This window comes from Pimephales promelas, chromosome 6 (genome assembly GCF_988280905.1).
Source record: "Pimephales promelas chromosome 6, fPimPro1.hap1.1, whole genome shotgun sequence".
Lineage (NCBI taxonomy): Eukaryota > Metazoa > Chordata > Actinopteri > Cypriniformes > Leuciscidae > Pimephales > Pimephales promelas.
The window spans coordinates 18907381-18934420 of NC_142774.1; the positions used below are offsets into that span (position 1 = coordinate 18907381).

Below are 27040 nucleotides of genomic sequence, written 5' to 3' on the forward strand. Positions count from 1 at the left end.
TTGTTACTTCTCCAAGTTTCATTGGCCTCTCTGCTTTTTTTGGGATACTGTATGCCTTTTTATCTCCGCTTGGTAAATCCTAAAGTTCTTAAAGCATTAACACGAAGGAAATGCTGGCTTATATAGGTTTTACGATTCCTACAATCCAGAGTAGCAGCTTTATAACCTTCCCTCTGATGATAGGATGTCACCTGTCAGGTCCCTATTGGATTCTTCTGTAATGAGAGACAATAATAACAGCAAATTAAAGAGGAGCAAGAACCTGAACCAACGAAATAGACTTTTACAATTAACCTTTTAACATCTGCCTGATATGAGATTGAAATGTTCCCTGGTTACAATATGATCAAATTGACCTGTGAACTTTCTTAACTGAACTGATTTTTTTTTGTCAAATAATAGAGAACAAGTAGTTTAATTTATTCAGTTTGTTCATAAGCTAAACACTTCATTGTTTTGTTAATAAAAAACTGCATTCTCTTTCTTTGTAGGTTCGGTTTTGTTACTTGTCATATAGAATAGAATAGAATAGAATAGAATAGTCTATAATACTCCTCTTTAATTTGCTGTTATTATTGTTTCTCAATAGAATAGAATAGAATAGTGTCTGGACCAATCAGACACAATTGTTCATTATATTTAATGAATAATCCAACAAACTCACTCTTCCAACAAATTTCTATGAAACTTCCCCCACAAATGAAGCCAACACTGGCAGAACCCATTGTCCTGTTACAGGACACCTTAAAACTGATTAGAATTTTACAACCAACCCCAAAAAATGTGCAGAAATTATCCCTTCTATATACATACATATACAAATGTATATATATATATATATATATATATATATATATATATATATATATACTCACTGTATATATATAACCATGTGTTAAATGTCTTAACATCTATCTAATTTTCCATCTCATGATTTTCCTTTTATGTGGTTTGGCCTATGTCTTCATTCTCTCTTCTAAAATATTTTGGTCTGAAACATGACTTGCATACTATGGTTAACCAAAATCATATGTGTAGCATGTTTAGTAAACTCCAATCTTTGTCCCCCATTTGTTAATTTACATTACATTTTGCTAACTTTATGGTGCATTAGTAAGAATCTTGAAGATTATTTTCATAAACACCAAATGAAATGAAACATTCAGCTGCCCTGAAAACAATGGATCGTAAAAATTCCCCCAAAAGGGATGGCTTTTGATTGGCTCACACACCTCCAGGGGGTGTGACATCTTCACACTTTAAAAAATCACTGATCACAAGATTAGCTGTCTTAGCCTCTTGCTCGCTTACTTTCTTGGTCCTTCCTGAGTAGTCCTAATGTGAAGATGATGCTGAACTAGAAGTCCCCCAAGGGCTCCCAAGCTTGTGCCAGGCTGCGGCCTTGTCTTTCCATTCACCAAAGACCCTCTGACTCCCACTGGTTCTCACTCATCAAGACCACATCAGCAAAGGTCAACTGGAGCCTCTACAAATTGCATCAGGACAGTTTAATTCAAATGGGCGAGACATGCAAGTATCAAACTTTGCCTCATTATTTGATCAATAAACTATCCTTACCCCTTTTTAAGAAGGCCGTGTTAGAACTAAACTGATGGTTTGCTTAGGCTGTTGACCTGCTGAACATCAAACAATGCTATAATTTCTTGCTTTCCTATATTCTGCATCAGCTCTCTTTCCCTTGAGATCTATATATATATATATATATATATATATATATAATACAGACTACATCCCCAATAAGGTGCGAGTTTGGTCTTTTATATCACTGTAGTCCATTAAGCTACGTTAAGCGTTTTGTTTCGACGGAAGGGGAATCCTTTTGTAATAGTATGAGAATGTATTGGTGGAGAAAGCTGATTACATGTAGGCTAGGGAAAGTTATTGAATTAAACATAAACACAGCTTTTGTGTCTTTATCATCTTTTACGCACATATAATGACCCAGATAATCATCAGAAAAACTTAATGCATGCTCAGTTGCTGTAAATGACTTTTATTTAATGAATGGCTAGCTCTAACTGTTGCTCTTGTCTTGTCAACGCTACTCAATTTTGCATCCCCTGCTGGTGAGGTCAACTAACCGCAGATGGAGATTATGTTTGGTAATCTACTGCTTTTCTTGCAGTTCCTGGATGTCAATGTTGAATTTACTGTCAAATTTGAACCACTGAATTTGTGGAAGCGAATTTGCAAAGCGAAATAAAATGGACTGACTGATTTGTATTTTTAAACATTTTGAATAATGAATGTTTTTGAAATGTTTTGAATTGAAATATTCACAGCTTAAATATTCAACCATGTTGAATTTCTGCCCATAAAAATGCAAGCCTTAAAATACAATGCATCAAAATGCAAGCATGGTTAATGCAATGCCTATTTTTATCAATTAGTGCAATTCAACAGGGTTTTTTGTTTAAAAAAAAAAAACATTTGGTATTATTTTACTTCCATATTATTTGTGGAGAATGTCACAATATTCATTGGGAAGTCTCTCAAAACTTCAGCTTAGTCTGACTTGTTTTAAAATGACCTTATGAAATGTCTTACACAAAAAGACATGGTAGTGTAATGGTTCACTTCATACAGTACATGTTTACTAACATACAAGTCAACACACTCATCCTTTGCTCACCATTAGTTTCTGCATGTGTATGGTTACAAAATCGCATGTTTCCTTTAAGTTCCGTTCATTACGTTTATTAGGTTTTTTTCAGACCATACATTTTTCATCAACACATTTAAGTGTGTTTACATGGTCCTCTAAATGGTGTTTACTGATTGCTTTGAAAATTAAATAGAATTTCATCAATCATTTTTTGTTGTAATTGTGAGCATGATCTGTTATGAGTATGCGTTTTTATTCATAATATAAACAGGCTTGTTTGTAAAAACAAGCTGGCTTGCTGATATTATGTCAAAGAGAACATGACTGTAACACAATCTTAACTGACTCGCTCACTGACTGATCTTCTTGAAGTATGTTGGTGTGGTTGTTTGTGTGTGAATGTGTATGTCATGTCTGTTTGAGGAAGCAGTCTGTTTGTAAAATGTTTACAGTACTGCTTTTTCCATTCCTGTTATTTCCTGTGCATGTGAATATTTGTATGTGTGCACGTACCGTATGCTTCTGGAACAAGAATGTGTGTGTGTGTGGGGGGGAAAAGGGGGGCAGATGTTAGGTCTCTGTCTGTCTTTTTCTCTCCCCTTCTTTCTTCGTCCCCCTGCAGGGGCCACAACACTTATTTACATTTCATTCATCACAGAGAGCCGCAGATTGAAACACAAACAGTGGACTATTTGGGTTCAGTCTTTCACTGCGATAAGAGCTCCGATTACGCCCCATCATAAAGGAACTTCCTGTTTGAGTCCAGAATAAAGGATGTTTGCTCTTATCCTTTCCGTTAGGCTTTTTTCATCAAAGAGCATCTAAATATTTTCCCATTTGTTTCAAGTTGTCTTCATTTTGTATTAGCTCATAAGGTGTAATTCGTGTCACATTTATATAATGCAGATTGTTTCAAGGCAGCTTCACAGTAATAAAGCAAAAAATAGCATAAATTATGAAGCAAATTCAGCAGCAGCCATAAAGCACCTCTACAGAAGACAACAGTTATTATTCACTTTGAGTCAGTTCAGTTCAATAACTGTGTCAGTCTTGCAAAGTTATATCAATTGATGACTTCAAAGTCATCTCTACAGAATAGAATAGTGTCTTTATTTGGCTCAATTTAGTTCAGTGTTGATTCAATTCAGTTCAAATATGTCAATGTTTTAAACTTTCAAAGTTTTCTCTACAGAAGACAATAGTGTCATTGCAGTGCCATTAACTTGAATACAGTTAAAGATTAGTTCTCATCTGATATAGTCAGTGCAGTCAAGTTATTAAAGGAGAACTCCGGTGCAAAATGAACCTTTGGTCTAATAAAACATTCCTAGTCAACCGTTCTCTGAGATTTGTTTTCATGATAATCGAATGTAAAGAGTTTTATCTCTAAAAACTGTTTAGCGTATAATGCTAGCACTGGGGGCATTTACAAAGTAATAAGAAATCGCTAGTTTATACCACTAACAAGGCTCAAAATAGCCCTACACTTAAACAGTAACATAATGAGGGTCCATACATGCAAAACGAAGCATTGAGAACTTTGTAAGTGTACAGGCCGTTTAATAAGAAGATACTTTATGAAGACAGTTCACTTCGTTTATACAGACAGGAGCCATCTTAGAAAATTGTCTCGATAAGTCGATCCCCGAACGCTGTTCATACAGTTCAGAAGTTCGCTGAACTTCATACAGTTCAGATCACTCAGCACGTCGTTCGTGGTTTGACTTGTCGTGACTGTTTTTCAAAGATGGCTCCTGTCTACACTTACAAAGTTCTCAATGCTTCGTTTTGCATGTATGGACCCTCATTATGTTATTGCGTTAGTGTGGGGCTATTTTGAGCCTTGTTAGTGGTATAAACTAGCGATTTCTTATTACTTTGTAAATGCCCCCAGTGCTAGCATTATACACTAAACAGTTTTTAGAGATAAAACTCTTAACATTCGATTATCATGAAAACAAATCGCAGAGAGCGGTTGACTAGGTACCAATGTTTTATTAGACCAGATACATTTTGCGCTGGAGTTCTCCTTTAATATTACTGAATATAAATCGTTTTTTTAAACCCCACCTGAGCAAGCCGACACTTATACAACTAGCTAAACAGTCACCATAATGCAATGTCTTAAACTCTTGATTAGGTTTGTAATGCTAAAACAGGAGATCATGTAAACTTATTGGACAAATCCACTATTTATAAATCTCCACGTCTCTGCTAATGGATGGACACACACACACACACACACACACACACACACACACACACACACACACACGCACGCACGCACACACACACACACACACACACACACACACACACACACACACACACACACACACACACACACAGAGTCTTTTTCTTTGCTTCATTAATCCTGAATATTAATATGGTTCTGAATCTTTCTTGATTTGTTTGTTTTCTCCAGCATATCCAGAGCGACAGCTTTATAGTGAAACGGGTAGTTATTATATAGAGAGAATGGACTAAGGTATATGTCTCTTTTAGTTCCCTTTTTTCCCTGTTTCTGTAATCTAGTTTCCTCTCTGAAATACTGTACCTCCTGCTTTGACCGCCCTCTCTTATTTCTCCGTGTTTTGGATTTGATCACAGATCAGTCCCCATTTACAGCTTGAATTGGACATAATTGAAAAGTATATCTGAATGTTTGTCAGTGGAAAACAGGAGAATTAGACCCCCTTTCCTCTCCTGTTTTTTTTTTTGGTTGTTTGTGTGGCAATGGGCAGCCTAGAGGGGGTTGTGCCCCTTTCACACCCCAGTAATTGATGAATTGTATGTGGTATGCAAATGAGAATCCATAAATCTTATGAATGACAGCTTAATTTATGTGAGCCTTAACGAATGCAGGATTAGATTTTAATTAAATGTCCTCAAAGGCACCCTGAGTTGTACGTTGCATTTTTGTTCTCTCTCTCTCTCTCTCTCTCTCTCTCTCTCTCTCTCTCTCTCTCTCTCTCTCCCTCTCTCTCTCTCTCTCTATTTCATAGACTACCTTGTTAATCTTAAGTCTTGTTTCCTGTGCACATCTGTCCTCTCGAGTCTCAAATGAAGTATCTAGAAAAATTGCAGTGATAAAAAACTCTTCATTTTGCGAACGGAAGGGGGTCGTAGTTAATGAATCATACAGGGAGAGAGAGAGAGTTAAAATGGTGCCTTATCTCCTGATCTCTCTTTGAATTTCTTGAGTCATTTCCACTGCACGGCTTAACCGCATTTAATCTGATTCCATCAGTATCAGTTTAATTAAAATATCGCCCCATTAGGAATTATTAAAAATGTCAGCCTGTTAGGCATTCAGTATGGCTTTTGGAAGAGAGAAGAACTCAGAGTTTGCTCTTATTGTAAACAAAATCAGAAGACGATTGTGTTTGTGCAGATAAGTGCGTGTTGAGTTTGCATAAAACCATGTGGGTTTTAACTGGTTTTTGTTAAAGAGGAAAACAAAGACCACAGAAGGAAAATACTGGAAGGAGAATCCACCTGGATCTCATATCTGGAATCATGGGATTCGTGTCACGTTGTTGTCATTTGGGTCAAGGCAAATTATAGTGCCCATGATAGAAAAAAGGAAAAATCGTGCCAAATTGAAATACTTTCATGTTATTTCATATGGTTTTGAAAAAAAAAAAACAACAACTTGTATGCCATTTAAAAAAGTTAATTTACTGACAAAAAATGTCAGTTGATATAATCAGTACAAAAAGTTTTTTTTTTTTTCAAATTAATAATACTTAAATATCATTAAGATTTTAAAATCTGATCACATTTTAAAATCTGAATTTTCATTTTTTTATTTGAAATTTTATACTTTGTTCTGATATTAGGACAGTACCCCTGCAAACAAGGAAATATTTTTTTTGCTAATGTTCATGGTGAGTTATGAAAACATTATTTTTGAATCTTCTCTCTGAAAGTCTTTTTATCTTTCATGTTTTGTGAGGTTATGGTAAAATGGTTATGTGAGTGTTAAGAAAACATTACATTTTAGCATTTTGAAAACATTATGGGAATGTTACTGTGGGAATGAAACAAATAGTAACATTTAAAATCAACGAACACCCAACTAAAACGTATGAGAAAACACATTCCATGAACAATGAGTAGACCAGATAACTTTGAACAAACATTCTATTAACATTACTGAATGAATGTTTATCCATAACAGTGAAAACCTTGCCATTAGCCAAATTTCTGACAATGTTCCCTGTCACAAGGCATTTTTTAACCCTGGCATTTTCTTTCTTTAAGCCCCCAAAGCTTTTTAAAAGCAATTTTATTTCAAAAATGCAAAACATTTCATTATACATGAGGTGTAATTAAGTTATATGTTACATGTGTGTGTTTAATTTTAACCTATTTTTAGATAAATTAATAGATCCAGACAAAAAGCATCATGTCTGGCCCATTTTCATCCATGTGTAGCCTACAACAGCATTCATCATCTCTGTCACACACACATGCTCTCTCTCTCTCTCTCCCTCTCTCTCTGTGTGTGTGTGTATGTGTGTAGAGTGAGAGAACGGGGTGAGAAATAAACCTGTGATAATCCTCTCCCATTTCAAAGGTCAGGCGCTGTGATAAAATAGCTATTTTGTTCATTTATTTACTCTCTGCAGTGGACAGATAAAGAAACACTACAATTAGGGAATTGAGAGTGGGAGATTTTAAAAGGGCAAACGATGGGGACTTTAATATTTTATAAAGGATGATTGGCGCTCACAAGCACTGGGGGAGGTGTGAGCGAAGGCTCTGTGTGAAATAGAGGATTTTTTTTCTAGATTGCTCAACTAAATGATTAAGTTTTTTTTGTTTTTTTTCATTTATGGTTTTCCTAACATCTGACTCCCGCTTCAGTAGGTAAAGACAGAGACGGTCAGAGAACCGTGTTGAGTCAAACCATTGAAAATCGTCCATAACCTACTTCCCATTTAGACTCAATTGGTAAACCTGGTTGTCTATATAAACACCTCAAGTTAAATCAGATGTTATCTCTGTGTGCTACATAGAGCCGTGGCTGGTTTTAGCACATGTACTGTAAACTCAACAAATTTAAATTGCACATGAATGCACAATAGCAGGTAACAAGGTGTGCAACATGCATTATACATGAGCAAACAATCGGCTGATTATGGAAAAGGGAGATGAGTCTACTGTGTGATCTAATTAGAGAGAGAGAGAGGGAGAAGAGAAGAGAAGGGAGGGAGTACAAGAGATGCAGAAAAAGACTGTCCTTGAGAGTATTTACTGACGCATGCTAGTATGCATAGTAGATTAGTTCAGCTCTGAACAGAAATGGATGTGTGAGTGTGTACTTATCCTACCTTCATTTTTTTTTAAAGAAATAGTTAAATTGCTAGTAGTCACTTTTTACTTCAGAACCATTTAGAGCAGGCCGGTTTGTGTATTTATAAGCATACAGTACTGTACTTGGCTATAAGTCTTGGCTACAAAAAAGCTGTTCTTTCATTATAGTTAGGGAGTAAAAATATAGTTCATTGAATAGAAGTTGACATTTGTGACAGCATGCTGTGTATGGAGTGGAACAACCTATTATCAGCTTTTCAGCAGAATCTGAACAGGACAACTAGCAACTATGCTTAGACCTACTTGGTAGTTTCTAATCATTCTTTACCATGTCTACTCTTCAAGTGAGTGACATGATGCAGTAAAACTACAGCATTCCCATTATAATCAACAAATCTGTCTACACTGCAACTTGTAATGTGCAAGCAGTGCATTGGCTTCTAGATGGGTTGTTACACGTAACCAAAATAAAATGCTTGTCTGACATTGTGTGTTCATCTTTCAGCTCCAGACCTGGCAGACCTCCTAAACGGACCCAGAGCGTGACATCGGCCGACAGCCCTCACGTCCTGCCCCACTCTGTCTCAGGACTCATGTCCTCAGGAATGATGTCTCACACTGGTAAGAAAATGAGGAAATGCTCGCACTGTTACTGCCAGAACAAACAAATCTCATTCCTTCAATAATGAGAAAAGCTGGATTTAAGACGATCAAATTAGGATTCATAATTAAAAGTGAAAGTGGAATAGCAAAATGAAGAAGTAAATTAATTGTTTAGATGATGACTTACAACGTCTCCTAACCAGATGCAACACTTTCAAATTTTTGTCTCAAAGTCTGCTTGCCATCCATAATGTTTGAACAAAACAACAACAGCGCGAGCGTCCTTCTAGGAATAACGGGCATAACTGACCCAATAGAGTGCCGAAGTTACGACTGTAGGCTAAAACGCGGAAGTGAGTTAGCATTTAGCATTACCGGTTCCCTCGCTGTAAAGTCTATGGGATTTTTGAATAGGTTTTTGCTGAAATAAGGTCTGTGTTGAAGAAAGCCTCTAACTTTTTTCACGTTTTGATCTATGACATAGAACACACAGTTATAACCTGCTTGTGTTTTTTTAAACTTTATTGTGTCTGCTTTTAAAAAACGTAAAGTTTTTCTTGATAGACAAAACGTGTTAGGGTAAACAGATCTTATTTTTAGCGATTTTCCAAAAGTCTATGGGGAAAATGCATAGCTTTTCGATCAAGGGAACCCATGCGCCGCTAGCTTCCGAGTCGTCCTACAAAGTGACGTCATCACTTCGGCACTTTACTGTCAACGTCTGTCACCATGGTTACTATTGCAGTACGAGGTCAAACCTGGCTGAAATAAGGGGTAACGCAGATATGACGCCATTAACTGGAGACTCCTCACCCCTGCTCACACGCCCCGTTTCCTTGGTTAATATCGCAATTTTCTTGCGATTTACAAATAGTTGGAGACATTTGGGATATTGTAAGTAATCAACTAAACAAAATATAACATTTTCCTAGTGGTTTTTGGATATTTTACTGCAAAAATCCTGCATATTGTACATCTAATTAAACAGATTTAATATGGTACAAAACATACTAGTAACTGAGATACTAGTTTTGTCAACCATGATTTTTAAAAACTAACTAACCCAGTCATGTGTTTCTGCCATTGCTGGTTAGGACAAAAACTCAGATTAATAAGGAAAAGATATCTTTTATCGCATATTGTGACATCAATTCGCGTGTAGTTTGGCCATGGCTTTTGTGTCTATTACAGGCATCTTTAGATATAGGCTGAATTGGAAATACAGAGATTTATGTTTAGAGAATCAATCTACAAATGGCATACTTGTAGTTTTCTCAGCGTGTTAAACAGAGATAAGAGTATTTTAAAATAAAGCTAACTCTTAGTTCTCTGTTCTTACTTTTATTTGCCTGTTTAATTCAGTTGCTTGAAATGATGTTTATTGTTACAAACCAGTTGCAGCCTGTTATGCTTCTGTGTCATTCACTTTAAACAGCACTTATCTGAAGTGACGCAAATAAACAATCTGACTCACGCTGTGCTTTGGAAAAGCCCAAAGCCAACAAAACACAGCTATTGTTTCCACACTCACAATGCAGTGTGGTTTGCCTGAGGTTGTATGTAACATCATCTTGCCAAGTCTAATTTGCCCTTTATTGTGTTGTGATATTATGATTAAAACCTATTAGATTTTGCCTGGAGATAATATGTTCACCTCTGCCTCTGTGGTGTCAGCTCTCCTCTTGTTCATGAGAGTGTCATTTAAAGCATCACAAATTCTGTCCATCCCGCAAGTGAAGCTAAATGAACAATTGCTGCCCGACTTCTAAGCCGCCCTTCTCTTTGAGTATGTGCGCAAACTCAGTCTGCTCATTACGACTTCTCAAAGAGAGCCCCAGAAAGGGCCGCACATTTGTACTCGTTTAGAAAGAGCAGGTGATGGAGAGAGAAAGAAAATGCTCAACAGCACAGGCCTCTTTTATCTTCGGCAGAGGTCACACTATCAATGTCAGCCACAGAGATGGAAACTCAAAGGCCACTAGGGAGATAGAGAGAAAGAGAGAGAGAGGACAGTTTTTTCCCTCTTTGAGTGAATTGCAGACCGAGAGTGGGGAATGCTTTGATATCGTCCTCTTCACAGGCTGAATAGGGACCTTGGCTTTCATGCTCTGATCTTGACATTTAGTGAAAGCATTTGGAGAGCAACTGAGAGAGTGAGAAAAAAAACACCCCACTCCTAAAGCTCGCTGCCAGAGCTTGCCTCATATTTGCACATAACTGTTATGCATTGCAGCCAAATGCCAGCTAGCCAAAAAGCGGTTTGCCCAGACTAGAGCGCTGATTTTAAAAGGATAGATTTTAAACGTGTCAGAATTGTAATGGATACTTTTATAAAGTTAGTGTTTGAGCAATCACATTTTACTGGAAAGTGTAGCTTCCAATTGTCCTGTTTGTACAACAACGTAGTGTTAGCTGTCTAACTTCAGACCACGTCTCATTGTCTCATTGACATTGAGATGTGTCTGGGAACCACATGTTCATTTTTTCGTATTTAAGGCGTGGTTTACGAATGCCTAGAGCCGTTTATTGGGTGCTACGAATGTCTATCAAATGTGCCTGTACGTAGCTCATAGCCAATAGTTTCAATTATATCAGATGACGCACGTAGAGCGAAAGAAATTAGACGAGGTTTTAAACTACTTAGAACAATTATGTAAGGCTGCATCGAAAGGTAACTTCGCGTCTGCTGCCATGTTTGATCATAAGCAAACTGCTTTGCTGCTCCCTCCTCGTTCTGTGATTGGTCCCCTCGCTGAAACAAAAATTTGGTCCATGGTATACTATCCAGACTGCTTAGCAGTGTGAATAAAATCGTGCTGCACAAAGGCAGTATGGGGGAACCCAGGCTAGCGTATGTACTAGCAGTGTACAGTACTGTTTGTATAAATAAGTGAAGCCAATGGTGCTGCAACGTTATTTAATAAATGAATCAGGCTATGGGGGGAGCACTTCATTTTACAGTCCTGGTCCTCATACTTATACTATAACTGGGTAATAACTAGGTACTAACCCTGAACATACCCCTAAACAACCTCAACCCATGTAGTTACTTTATATTCCTAGTACTTTCTTTTGGTAAGTACACTTTAGTACACGTACTGTAAAATAAAGTGTAACTGAGACACGTGTTCATCTGTTACCTTAAATAAAAAAATAAATAAATAAACAGCACATTTGGGTTGTGCTCAAACCACAAAACTAGAGGTAGCATTTCTGATGCAAAACAGTGAAGATCTTTAAAAAAATGTAGATGGCACTATTTATATCTGTCAATTAATGGATCCTCCAAAACACAACATACACATGAATTAAGTGGTGTGGAGGAGCATGGCAATGCACACTACAGGTGAAAAAGGCATTAACAATATTCTTGTGTAATACAAAATTGTAGAATAAATTAAAATGCTATATATATATATATGATATATATATTCTCTGAAATCTTTAATTATATAGCTGGGAACTTTATGTGTAAACTTTGGTGCATAAAAAGAAGATTTTTGAAGCAAAGTGCTGAAAAACACAACTTAGATGAAATTGTGCCTATTCAGTTCAGGCTTTGGTAATCAATTAATAATTAATATGTACACATTTATATTAATCTTTGCAAATTTCTTGCATACTTCACGATGAATGGTTTACACTCAAGACGTTTTCAAAATAATTCATAATCTCACGTTTATAATGAACAACGCATTATGGTTATTGTGTTATTACAAACTGAGTACGTATGTATAAGTAAACACGTAGCGTTTGTACATCTCTAAGTTACCCTACCCTGCCAGTTCACAAAGATAGATCTAAGTGACATTACATTAACCAACCATTCAGAAACGTCCTGTTCAAGCCTTAATTGTCGAACTTCTTTGCGGTCGTCATCTTCAAACTGATTCGGTTGCACAGATGTGTCCTTAGAGACTCCTACTGCCATTCTTACTCTAAAATATACCCTCGACTGTTGTCAAGGCAACACTACGTTGTGTCAAAACGCCTCAAAGAACAGAGGGGCGGAGTGAGTGAAGCTCATTATCATTTAAAGGCATATGCACTGAAACGGCGTGCTGAAAACAGAGCTGTTTTTGACCAGGTAAAATGAGTGTTTTCTTACAATACTAATGAGAATTTTTAATTAAAGTATATTACAAACTTTTTTTTAGACGCTAAAGAATCAAATTAACTTTATGAAAATGGCATTATATGACCCCTTTAAAATACACGGGGATAAACCAAATAAGTAACTGATTATGGCGGGGAAAAAAGGTTATTAAATAGACTGATCGAAAACCAAACCAAAACTAAGCTTAACTGTCTGTGACATCCAGGGGGCTATATTAAAGTGATCTCAATCTGTAAAAAAAGTTTGACTTACTGAGATCTTTTTAAAGCTAGAGGAAACAGGTAAGAGATGAGTAGTTGCGTAAATGCAGCTCCCTGTGCAATGAAGGGAAGCTAATCTTCTAATTGTAATTAAATTATAACATGTGTGCACTGGGGGAAAAGTTACACACAGACATACACACACAGTTAACAAGGGATATTGGAGACTTGTGACAATGGGCAGGTGCCAGGCAGCTTGAATTATCAGCGCATGAGAGGCGAAGTAGATCTCCACTTGAACTGATCCAGGACCTGCTGTTCAAAGCTTGTGTCAGATGTTAGTTAGAGAGAGGTATGTAGTTTGACTGACTAGAATAGTGATGTGGATGTGTTATTGTAGCTTTGGGATGACACTGTTGGTAATAATAGACCTGTTGTTATCATCTAATGTTACAGTGCCAGTGTATTCTTCTGTTAAATTCAATTATAGGATGTGAAATATTCATAATCGCTTTCACAAAAGCATTTGAATGATGCACGTTTATGGAAAAGCAGTGAGGTGAATCTGTTAACAATTATTCATATTCACATATTCTCACAAGATTTAGGGCACTGAAATCTCAAAAGATTTAGGGAACACTTTTTGGTGTAAAAGGCTAAGAAAACTGAATGATTATGAATTAACACTTTTTTTCTTTCTCTTTAAAACTCTGACAGGCCTAACAGCTGCCACACTTGCTGAAGCCATGAAGAAGAAGATCAAATTGGAGGTGATGAATAGTTACCATGGCAATAATCACGGCGCAGATTCTGAGAATAGTGACATCACCTCCAGCATGGGTAAGTGTCAGTTCCCCTCTTATTGAGATGCTCACAAGTCAAGCCATTCCAAATGTTCAGTCCCTACAAAGTCTGGCCCAGTATAAATGCAGAAAAAAGGAAGTTTTATTATTCAATCTTAAAGTAACTCACTGTCTGAAAAGTGTATTGCTAGTGCTTCTCATGTTGTTGCCTACTTAAGTTGATTTGCTTGTTGTATTCCTCATTTGTAAGTCGCTTTAGATAAATGCGCTGAATGAACACAAGGATTGGGAATTAACTGTGGCATTTGGGAAAAAATGCCACCAAAATGAAGTTAAATGCCACCATGACTCCAGTATGCTGGTCCACTACTGCTCCACTGTCCATGCCCGTGAACGGGGAGAAGACCTGGACCATAGCCTGGATAGTGGAGCAGAGCCGGACATGCATCATGGAGTTGTGAAGGACCTGGACTATGAAGCAGTGGCAGGCCGGGTCTGTGGAGTAGTGGAGGGCCAAGCTCCTTATCCACTTTTATTTATAGAAATAAAACTAAAAGTAGACACAACAGCTTCTGTGCCATCTTTGCAATGTGAAGATGCTTTTTTATGTTGAAAAAAAAAATTTGGTAAAGCATTAGCATTGTGATTTAATTGTTTCATTTAAATATCTGGCATTAAAAAAGAATTGTAAAGGACAGTTAATAACTGGTATAAACTATATATTTGGGTAACACTTTAGAATACGGTTCCTTCGTTAATGAATAACTACACAAGAACTAATGAGTAACACAATATTAACAATCTAGTAACTATTATTAACTAACAAGAAACTCTGATTAATGAACTAGTAAGTAATAGCGCACAGACGAAAGTGGTAGTTCACTATTAAGTAATCAATAACTACTATTTTTTTAATACTTCCCAGAGAACTACTGAAAAAGTTTATTAATAATCTAGTAACTACTATTAACTAAAAGAAACTCTTATTAACGAATTAGTAAGTAATAGCTCACAGATGAAAGTGTTACTAGATACTTCTGTGGGAATTACTAATTATTTGGATTCGTATTAAAGTGAAGATCATTGGAACTAACTAGTAATGACTCAAGTGTTACTACATGATCTAGTCATGATTTGTGCAAATGTTTGAGATTTTTGGTGAACTTTAGTAACTTTTAGAAAATGTCTTTAGTAACACTTGAGTAATTACTAGTTAGTTCCAATGATCTTCACTTTATAATACGGATCCAAATAATTAGTAAGTAATAGCTCATAGATGAAAGTGTTACTAGATACTTCTGTGGGAATTACTAATTATTTGGATCCGTATTAAAGTGAAGATCATTGGAACTAACTAGTAATGACTCAAGTGTTACTACATGATCTAGTCATGATTTGTGCAAATGTTTGAGATTTTTTGGTGAACTTTAGTAACTTTTAGAAAATGTCTTTAGTAACACTTGAGTCATTACTAGTTAGTTCCAATGATCTTCACTTTATAATACGGATCCAAATAATTAGTAATTCCCACAGAAGTATCTAGTAACACTTTCATCTGTGAGCTATTACTTACTAATTCGTTAATAAGAATTTCTTTTAGTTAATAGTAGTTACTAGATTGTTAATAAACTTTTTCAGTAGTTCTCTGGGAAGTATTAAAAAAATAGTAGTTATTGATTACTTAATAGTGAACTACCACTTTCGTCTGTGCGCTATTACTTACTAGTTCGTTAATCAGAGTTTCTTGTTAGTTAATAATAGTTACTATTGTTAATATTGTGTTACTCATTAGTTCTTGTGTAGTTATTCATTAACGAAGGAACCGTATTCTAAAGTGTTACCTATATTTGTTAATATTATGAATAGAATTAATAGTTTTTTTTAATTATTTAGTGGTGGTAAGGTGGCTCAGTGGGTAGAACTGGGACCCCACAGCAAGAAGGTCCAATTTTTTACGTTTTTAATACTTATAAAAATTGCCCCACAAAATCACTTGCAGGGGGCAAATGTGGAAAAGATTTTGCTTGTTCACACCAAGAATGATTTCTTCCAAGGAAAGCCTAAGGTGAAATTTTCCAGTATAATGAAAGTGAAAAAGAATGGCATTGATTAATTTCTCATAGAATTGCATTGTTCATAAGATAAGTAAAAATGTCATATCAGACATATCATTCTTTTGAGTCTGATCTTCTCAATGAATTCATAGAAATGCCTGAATTCTTGATTTTAATCAGAATTCAGGTTGATTTCAGTTGATTTCAGAATTCAGATTTTTTATTTCAAGTTTAACCTACTTGCTCAATGATCCAATTGCAAAGGTTAACAACCCACTAGAAGATTATCAGACCACAACTTCAGCAGGCTTGGAATATAGCACAAATGGATTAGTTCTATGCCACATTTATGTTGCTTCTAATTGTTTTTTTTTTTTTGTTTTTTGTTTTTTCAAGCTTGAAATTTCCACTCCCCTACTCATTGAAAAAAATGGAAAAGAATGATCAGTACATTATTATTAATTTTCTCATTTTGTGTTTCACAGAAGAGGTTTGGAATGTCATGTGGCTGAGAAATTGATAAGCATTAGAGGTCTGTGTGAATTTAGTCTAATAAGTGATAAGTATAAAGGCCCTTTATATACCTGTGGCAAACTTTTTTCAGCAAAGTTCATTTGCAGCACAAATGTTTTTTTTTTGTTTGTTTGTTTTTTTGTTTTTTTAAAGATGCAGTTTTAAACTTTCAAAAAGATTTTGTTCGAAAGTATGGCTCATCAGTCGTTCACTGATTTTGCTAAGTATATTGGAGCAGTTTTCATACAACATTTGTTATTTCATATAGTTTAAAGGAAGATACTTTATATGTAATTTCTGCACCAGAAAAAGCAAACTGCCTCAGAAATGATTGTTTTTAGGCAGGTTTTCCAAACACTCCTCCATCGGTTGGACCAACAAGTAGTCCCGCCCCAAAGTCATCTAGCTTATTGGTTGAGCTAGTGGCGCTATGTTGGGCCCCTCAAACATAAAGGCATAAAGAAGTGAAAGAGGCTCAGGACCACAGTATTTACATTTTTAAAATCAAGTAGGATACACAATGCTTACATAGAGCTATCTCTGCACATTAAACTTGGATTGGAAGTTTTTAAAAGAAGAAAAAAGGATATATATATGAAGAGTTCAGATGCAAAAGCCTCTAAATGCCATTTGAAATTTTCTTCTAAAATGATCATTTTTATCAAGCTTGTATATTTAAGTTCAGTAATTTCACTTAAATTGCAATGAAGATTACCTATTAATTGTCATTTAAGTGAAATTACTGAACTTAAAAATACAAGCTTGATAAAAATGGTCATTTTAGAAGAAAATTTCAAATGGCACTTAGAGGCTTTTGCATCTGAACTCTTCATATACTGTATATCAGCTTTAATACAATAGAGTACTTGCCATTTTTTCTATGATGCAGTGCTTATTTTTCAGAAACTGTGCATTGTAAGCAGATTTAAGCGAGAAAATACCATGAAAATGAGGTTGTGACCTTTCTGTGGGGAAAAAAAAGTGAAAACAGAGGACAGGATGTCACAGCGAGTGGGATAAGTGTGAATAAGATTAGCCAGGTTTTACCCACAAATGCTAATAAGGAAGGGCTTTTTTATCTTCAGCAATTTAGAGTGAGAATAACCTTGAGTGTGGACTCTTGGTGTGGAATATTAATATACTGTAGCTGAAGAGAGCTGAGTGGTGCAGAACTCTCTTTCCTTTAACATTCTAACCATCTTCAAAAGTTCTGTCTCTTTCCATCTACCAGGCTTAGTGGCTTGTAATTTTAAAACTGACACAAAGACAGCCTTATTTGGGGAACAAGATCAGTTTCTCATGCCTGTTTTGAACATGAACCCCCATCAACTGATCATATAATTATTTACATTTGACAAACACAATCTGTTCCCAGAATAGTACTCTCAGTCTGAGAAATGCGATACATTTAAACCCTGAGGATTGACGAGATCTGAAGGGATGTGTGGCATGTATGAGTCTGGCCAGACAGATGCGGCAGTGTTAGAGCGGAACTCCAGTGGCACTGATCCAGTTGGTGATTGGGGCACTGTTTTTAGCAGCTCCCCCTCTGCCCTGATTACCGGGATATGAGCTCATCTCTGGTTAAATAAAGGTTCTTATAACAGCTGTGCCCCCGAGCAGGAAGTGGAGGGCTCTGGATATAGTCACACCGTCCTGTCAAGGAGGAATTTGGAGAGGATGTGTCTTGTTGACATTAAACTGGTGAAAGATAAAGATTTGCTGCAGGACACAGATTTTACGTTGGACATTGAGTGGTGACCTAAAAACACTACCAAAATTGTTTAAAAGCAAAGATGTCCTTAAAGTCCTCAGTGAAATATATAATATATTTAAAATGCCAATATTTATTAATATTCTGTTATTTATGGTAATTTATTAACATTACCATAAAATCTCAAGATGATTGTTGAGTATTTGGACTTGAGTATTTGGTCTCTTGAGTTTTGATTGAATTTATTTTTTTAATTTTCATTAGCCAATAATTCACCATGCAAAACACATAATGATCACATAATTGAATGCATTCTTGGTTATATTTATGTTTTATTTTTTAAGAATAAGAACAAGGACATGTCACGCAACCTCTTTAGCATCTGACTAATTTAGCCACCTTCGACAATGTGACAGCTGATTGGACACATGGCCTTTGACATTATAAAAAAAGTGTCCTCCACCACTTTTAAATTAGATAATAACCCATCCATTCTTAAAACCGCTTGTTCTATATTTGGTCGCAGTGATGCTTGATCTTTCCCAGAGTTTTGTGCCATGGGCAAGGAAACACCCTGGATGCATGACCTGTCCCCCACAGGGCAAACAAAGACATTCACATTCATGCTTACAGCCAATTTAATGTCAGACATTTATAAATAAACATACTCTCTAAAAATGCTGGGTTGTTTTAACCCAAGTCAAATATGGACAAACCGCGCAGCTGGGTTACATTTTTAAATGGCATTTTAAATCCAACGTTTGGGTTTGTCCTTATTTGACCAAAAATTGGCTTAGAACAACCCAGCATTTTTTAGAGTGTATTATTTATACGCAATATTTACAAACATAAAGTTTGTATTAGTTATTTACTGTCTTCAACCTTAAGAGACGAGAAGAGGTTGAAAAAAGAACGAGTATGTCATGGTCTCCAGGGCTGCTCCAGGGCAGATTAGCAGAACTTCCCCAAAAATTGTAATTGAAAAGAAATGGGATTCCTGCAGAACATAATCAGGAAAATATTGGGTGATAAAAGAAGAGCAGTTAATGAAGTGGAACATTTTCTTCTTTTTCCTTTTAACTCCTATAACATCATTTCAGAATCAGCATAGAAATGAAATATGAATAGCGAAAATTCTCAAAGGAGTCACTGAACAAAAGATGACATCACTGGAGTAGTGGGAACTTTTCTTCTAAAACTCTCCACTGATATGAAGTCATTTTTATGTTGAGCCAAAATGGATGACACTAGAAAAGATGACTAGGAGAACTGAGACAACCAGAAGACAGAGGAAGTATGTAACAAATGTTATATAAAACAACCAATAGCGATCAAATAATTGCATGATGCAAAAAGCCCCAAGACATACATTTACTATAAATATAAATCCAACAGGTACAGACAGGCAGGATAAGCACACACTAAGGCTATGTTTACACGAAAACGATTCTGAAGAGAAAATGCAAAAGTGGCATTGCGTCATCATCACTTTTTATTCTGCGTTTAGACGAGCGTTTTGTGTGGGAAATCCGCGTGCAAATGGTGACGCAAAAGTGTGTGAAAATCAATGTAGTTTGCACTTCAGGCGGCTAGGAGTGCATACTACAAAAACACCAAGTCCACGCGCCTGCGTACAACCTTCGCTGTCAAGCAGACTTTCACATTTTTACCGTTTACACGGGAAAGCGGCGGCGGAGCGTTTTTAAGATATCCACTCTGGAGGGTGGTTTCACTTTTTTGCGTTTTTAAGCCTCAAAAACGCCGTCGCCGTGTAAACAAAAGGTACATTCGATAAAATATTTTTACGTTTTCACCCGCGAGCGTTCTCGTGTAAACAGGGCCTAAATAACACTGAGAACAGACAAAGACTGGCTGAACTGAAAGGAACTAAATACAAAAACTGATGAACACAAATTAACAGAAACCAGGTTTCGCAGACGATGATTAACTAGACACAGGTGGAACAGATGACGAACTAAATGACAGTAATCATAGAAACAGATGAATGGCGGGAAAACAGAACAAAGGAGGACATGTGACTAGGGGTGACTGTGACACATGAAGTGCATGAGGAATTTAAACTTTGATGAGATCAGAACCAAAACCATGTGTCATCTCCATCTGAGCTGTGGGGATAAAATAATGGTGTACTTTACAGGCCCATAGGTTCATGTGTCACAAAAACTTTTTATCCATTACTGCAAAATGTAATATATACCATAGTCTTGACTCAAGAGTGATTGGGGATGTATTGTCACCTCTAATAAAACTTGTTTCTTTTTATTTTGAGTGCTCGGATATGAAATCATGGTTGCTTTTCAAATTAAGCTGTCGTATGGAATAGAGTGACCTTTTGAAAAAAAGAGTGAAACATGAGACAAACACAATGTGAGAAGACTGCTACTCTGAGTGAGCACTTTTTATAATTAGAGCCATAGACATTGGTGTGGGAGCAAAAGAGAGAGCCTTTTCATGGAGTTTATTGAGTTGAATTGAGTTGTTGGGCCACCTTGAAGAAAGAAAACATTTGAAAGATTTGATAAATTACATAATGTTTGGTTCCACAAATTTAACGGTGTGTGTAATTTCTGTACAAAATCAGAGCTAGTGAATCCTGCCACACACTTAGGCCATTGTTCTAGGCTTATGTTCTTAAGATCGTCACAAACAGATCACTGCTTGACTTGACATGGCCCTGTTACTGGCAGATGGGTCAATAACATAATGGTCTTTTTTTTCTGTTTAGAGATCATATACTTCACCTTTCTTTCCTTTTTTGGGGGCAATTTTACCACACACAGACATACAATTAAGACTACATTTGAAATGCACTACTGATATTTTAGTGTGTATGTGAATGTCAGTGAAGTTGTAATCCTTGCTGAATAAAAGTATTAATCTGTTATTAATCTGTCCTGGTCCATTAACAACATTTACATGTCTACATAATACAATATGTATGCTTTAGCGGTGTTGTTGTTGTTTTTTTGTTGTTTTTTACAATTTTTAATAGTCTCTGTGTATTTGTTTTGGTGCACATGTGTCGTTCGTTTTTTTTCACAGACTCTAGGTGTGTATGTTTTGTATTACATGCAGCAGATGCCTGATGCTCATTGTAAACACAAGTAATCACAAGCAGCTGGTCAGGACGACTGCCTCTCTGAATCTCTGTGCGGGCTGTGGGTGGCAAGAGTGTGTGTGTGTGTGTGTGTGTGTGTGTGTGTGTGTGAGAGAGAGATGTTCTCTGTCTTGAGCTCTGGAAGCTACGGATGATGGAAGTGTGGGGGAACGTATAGTTCAACAGACAGACAGCTTTATTCCAAGCAAATCTAATAATTCTGTATTAAGAATACATTTCGAGCTAAGCATAAATAGAAAAAAAAACATCATCTCTTTTTTTCCAGCCAAATACTGAAGATTACATCCTCCTAGATTTTTTTCATCTGGGTATCAAAATATCTGCACCTTCATTAACTTTTCCTGAGACAGGCCCCAAAACCCTTCAAGGCCCTCACCATTGCTTGTTTTGTGATTATTTCCATAAGGGAAGTAACTCAACAGTAAGCACATGGAGGCATCATTAATTTAACCATAAGAGAAACGACTTCCGGTTTTCCACAATCCCCTCCCCCAACCCCTGCTGACGGGAATGTGGAAATTACTCCACGGTGTCTAACCACTACAAAGACCAGAGCTAAACGTACAGACTAAACACCTAGACCACAGCTGCTTACTGGCAGCCGCACCTTCGTCTGGGAAATACAAAGCTTGCCTATCGCTCCTGTTTTATATCCGACTGTCAGGCTGGAACAAGTTTAATGCCTTTATTGGGGAAAGAGAGAAATCAAATAGTCTTATCTTAGATTAATAATTCATTGGAGATGTTGTAGTGTGTGAGAAAAAGAAGTGTACACCGGGAATGGTGCTATCAGGCCAACAAATGCTTCTCAGAAGTTGGCGTCTCTTCCTCTCACACACACCTGCTGGTGGTCTCTGTCTCAGGGGAGGTTGGCCTGAGGAAAGAGGAACTGCTGTGTTACCTGCGGGAGGTTACAGAACATGCCCTGAGCAGAAACTTTTATAACTGACATTAAAGTAGCAATAAAGAAGATGGGGTTTCCAGTAGCACTGGGAAAATCGGACGCATAGTTTCTGTGTTGTTAATTTAACTTTTAAAAGTCGTTGTTATTCATATTTTGCATAAGCAAAAGCACAAAAAAATTCGCTATTTCGCTAATTTTTGCTATTTCGGAAAAGGAGAGGATTGTACTGGAATATAAAAATGTCTTGCCATAATTTGCCACTTTCTAAGAAAAGTGTACAAAATAAGGCCAAAACCTTTTACATTTTTCTTTGTTAAAAAAATATATGATCAAAAGAGGGTTACAAATTTATCCTGAATTAACATCAACTCAAAAGGGGTTATCTACAGTAGAGCCAAATGTTAGTTCATAGTTATAAATAAACTTATATTTGCTATAAAAAATAAAGAAATAAAAAAAGTTTGATAATGTTTATTTAACTTGGGTCACTGAGCTAAATGTTTAAGACTGATACATTCAGTTTTGATTGTTATGTTTATGCCATAATGCCATCAAAAAATGTTTTATGGGTGTCACAATTAGGAATGTTACATTTTAATTTGTATTGAGCGAAAATCAGTAGGCCTAACAGGGTTGCATGCAAAGTGTGGAATGCTGTAAATATTATGTTTTTGCCATTTTATATTTAAAAGATACTCTTACTATAAGCAGTCCCTCCAGAAAAACGCGATTATGCGATCGCTGAATTCAATGCAAAATCAGCCAAAGTCCGCATATTTATGCGGGGGCCGCATTTTTTCAAATACGCCTCACTTTCGCCGCATAAATTGCCGATTTCCGTACAAAATATGCGGGGTTTGCATAATTTCATAATCCTCGCATTTTCGTTGCAAAAAAAGTCACATGTATCTTAGCAGAAAGTTGAAAAATGTTGCGTTTGCTTCACATAAGAGCAGCCATTTCCCCCTGTTTCCATGGGAACGTTATGAAGTGACGCAATTACGCGACGCCAGACAGACTCACGGAGGCGATTGACATCTCACAAATCGAACTCCTATAACTGTCTGTCGAACGTTCTACTGTTACATTGTTACTTAATAAACAACATAAGATAAAAGTAGTAGCATCAAACAGAAATTACCCGCACACATGGGGTGTTCGACAGTTCAACAGGGAGCGCGCAGCTCTTAAAGGGGCCACACCTTATTTACACTCTTACAGTCTGAAATAAAACAAGATGAGAAATTAAATATTCCCAGCACTTTCTATGATGTAGTATGCTTGTTTATCAAAGGAAGTAATAAGAAATGACTCTTATATTAACAGGATGTTGGGGGAATCACTTTTTTTCTCTTTTTCATCAATTTGCAAGTTCCCTCAATTTTTGTAAATTCCAGCAATTTCATCGCATAAAATTGCATAAATATCCCACATATTCCATCGCATTTTAAAAGAAAAGAAAACTGGCCGCATAATCAATCAATTTTTGCCCGCAACAATCACAAAAAAAAGGACTGAATACTATTATGGTAAATGTTAAATATAAATCGCAAATTTTTTCACAAATTTTTGGAAATTACCACCACAAAATCAGTCATTTTGATGGCAAAAATCACAAAAAAAAATCGTGAAATCCTGGAGGGACTGTATAAGTTCAAAATTATGACATTGTTACATGATTCTGGATTCGTGTATTGTCTACTCGAGTCCAAATCCAGGCAGAGTCCAAATGTTCCTGATAAAATAGGTCTTGACTTGACACAGACTTGAGTCCAAGCCTGGTCTTGCCCAATTTTTGAGTACAATACTCACTTTGATGTACTTTAGGACAGCCCAGAATAACTAATCATTTAACTCCCTGCTTTTCATGTTGAATGTATTTATTAACATACTGTGTTTGGTCTCACAACCCATAAAAAAAAACATGGTATTTTAAGGAACAAGGCACCAGGGTGTATTATACTTATCATCAAAAACGTATAAAGACATTGTTTAAGCAAATTCCTTATTCAGCTCAAACAATATCATGTGATAATCAGCATGTAAAAATCTTCACACTTCATTCTAGCAGCAGGCTACATTGTATATTTTTTTTTCGCTGTTTCTCATTTGAATCCTTTCCAGGTGTTGTGTTGTTTTGTTGCTCTCCATGACATTTTATGCTACAGTTTTGTGCCCAAATTTGTACCAAGATCCTTGTTGTGTTTGGATTTATCCAGCAGAGCGCTTGGCTCCTTCCCAGCCCTGTCATTAGACTTCTTTTGTTTCCTTTCCTCAGCATTCAGCTTGTTTTGTTTCTCCCTTTTTTATTAAACGCTAAATATTTATACAATTTGCAACTTCCTGTCAAAATCATTTACACTCCCACAATAGCTCTGGCTCAAGCGCACAATAGCAACTGCTGCGTTAAAATGGCGCGTCTCCAATTTCTTTTAGCCCTGGGATCTTTTGTTTTAGGTAAATAAAGATTGAAAGCTCTTCGTGAGTGATATCGGCCACCATGTGTTTCAGAAACGGGCCTCAGCGGCACTGTGGTGTTAGCAGACGCTAGCGGATCACATTGTTATTCTTTTTGCAGCAGAAGCTGAGACGTAGGCCCCTTGAGATACGGATGAAGGGTGACGGATGTTGATGCATTTGGCTGAGTTCCAGTCTCATTCAAAAGTGTCGTTTTGGATGGGGAGGGGGTTTAGTGTTTCCTTGCCACTTTGGCCCTTTCCCGAATGTGCTTAGAAGGCCAGATATTGCTCCTATCAGCATTTTCTTGCATAATATGGCAGTTTAAATTCCACTTGAAAAGGCGAATGTGCGGATGGCACTGTCGTTTTATCTTTAAGAATATTAGTGATGGCCTATACTGAGAAAGAGGGAGCAGCTTGCATGTTCTTGGCATGTGCATGCACTTGGCTCAGATCCCCCCTTCCATCCAACTCAATTCCTTTCTTTGATCTCCCTTTCACTTCCTTTCTGTCGCCCGATCGCCGTGACTGATCTGCGTGTCGTCTGTTTCAGGAAAATCGGGGGCTTTTTTAATCCCTCTCTCTCCGTCTCTGACTAAAAATGTCATGACGACAGGGAGGGGGACTCGGGTGGAACTTTCATTTGTAAGTCTCTGTGTCTGAGAGGTGACCTCTGATCCCCAGAGCTGCCTGGTATTTGGCTGGAAAGCAGAGGGTCTTGAAAACTATCACTTCCAAAGGGCTCATCATCTCCTGGCCTTCCTTCTCATCATCTCCCGGCCACGGCTCCGCTACTACCGCGGGTATCAACCCAAGTGAATCCATTACCACGAGGCCAACACAGTTCAGGATCGTCTCTTAAGGCGACTGATGGGAAATGAAAAAAGTCTTTGAGAGAAACTGGCGAAATGTCCTCTCTCTCTCTCTCTCTCTCTCTCTCTCTCTCTCTCTCTCTTTCATCCTTCACTTTCAAAGTGGCGGTGGAGTACAGGCGGCCATTGAGTGGCTGACTGTAACCTTATGCCCTGACCTGTTCAGTTGTGAGAGGATCCATTTCCTTTTTTCTGCTGTTATTCCTCTCTGGAGAATATCCGCTCACATTCCTATAAAGCAAAACACTGTTAGAGTGCTGCGAGGGATTGGATCAGCACACTAAAACAAGCAAAACACCGGTCACACAGCAGGCGTATGCACTGAACTCTTGCTGTCACGTAGCTTGTCGTGCTACAAATAGAGTGTGTGGTCTAATTTATCATGGGGTTGTTATGTATGAAGACGTTTGCAGCAGTCTGAGAAGCAGCTAATTGGTTTGAGGTGCAGACTCCAGCAGCTCTAGTTATCCTTGTAGACATGCTGTGCCATAATGGCATGTCTTTAAAAAGAGCTCAAACAAAGCAGAAACTGATTTCATAATGGGAAGCATCATAATTTGAAACTACTTACATCTTTTCCCATTCAATGTGATGAGTGTTTCTTAATATTCTCAAATTGTTGGTGCAGCATATGCTATTTTAATGAGCTTGCTTTTTTGAATGCATTTTTTTTAAAGATTTAATACATTGCAATAGAGCAGGGGTACTCAACTCCAGTCCTCGCGACCATCTGCTCTGCAGTTCGAGTCTATCGAGTCTACGAGCTGAGGATCTGAATCAGGTGTGTTAAATAAGGGAGACATACACAATATGCAGAGCAGTGGGTCGCAAGGGCTGGAGTTGAGAACCCCTGCAATAGAGCGTTTATGCTGAAATATGTACTGTTTTGGCTGATTAATGAGCATTTATTGGTATGTTTGTTTCCAGATAAAATGATTTTGTGTGTGTTTCAATGCATTTCTGTACAGGTTTGGAACTGCCATTCATGATGATGCCACATCCCTTGATTCCAGTCAGTCTGCCTCCTGCCTCTGTCACCATGGCGATGAACCAGATGAACCATCTCAACACTATTGCCAATATGGCAGCTGCTGCTCAGGTCAAGTGTGTCCCGTCCAGAATGATGACGTCGGTTATAAAGGTACAAGGACACACATTATACATATGGTTCTTAATAAGATGATTTAAAGGGATAGTTCGTCCCCAAAATGAAAACTACTCATGTCATTCCAAACCCATACGATTTTTGTTTTAACTTCGATAGACAAATGAAGGATCTTTTTAACAGAAATGCGTATCAATCAAGCAGTTTAATCTTTATTTAGTCTTCAGAAGTAACAAAATTGACCTATGGCTAAGCCACGCCCTCAAACGCGATAAGCCAATCACAGTGCGCAGCTAACCCAAATACACTCGGACATTCTCTGCTTCCACGTCCATTGACATGCATTGCCGTTAGTCAGTTTTCATTCGTTTTTTCTTGTCATTTTAAGTTTAAAATTGTCAAACGCTTTGTATGGGTTACATGCAACTCCGACACTAGGTTCCCGAGATGCTCTGCGACGGTGTGTATTTTTTTACCCTTTCCCAAGCCACATCTCAACCGAGATAAGTGTCTGCTCTGGATTAAGTTATGTGGAAGACCACAACACCAACTAAACGTGGATAACTTTGAACAGATGTAGACATCCTTGTTTAAAGTCAATATTTGAAT

The 27040-nt window shown here is 37.1% G+C and overlaps 1 protein-coding gene across 2 annotated transcripts in view; it reads left to right on the forward strand.

The window, feature by feature from the left end:
- dachc (dachshund c) overlaps positions 1-27040 on the forward strand; it is a 73787-nt gene that overhangs the window by 20455 nt on the left and 26292 nt on the right. For both annotated transcript variants that reach the window (XM_039657375.2, XM_039657376.2), the window contains exons 2-4: positions 8454-8569; positions 13586-13708; positions 26295-26467. In XM_039657375.2, coding sequence (XP_039513309.2) covers positions 8454-8569; positions 13586-13708; positions 26295-26467 — 412 coding nt within the window. The remainder of the gene's footprint in view (positions 1-8453; positions 8570-13585; positions 13709-26294; positions 26468-27040) is intronic.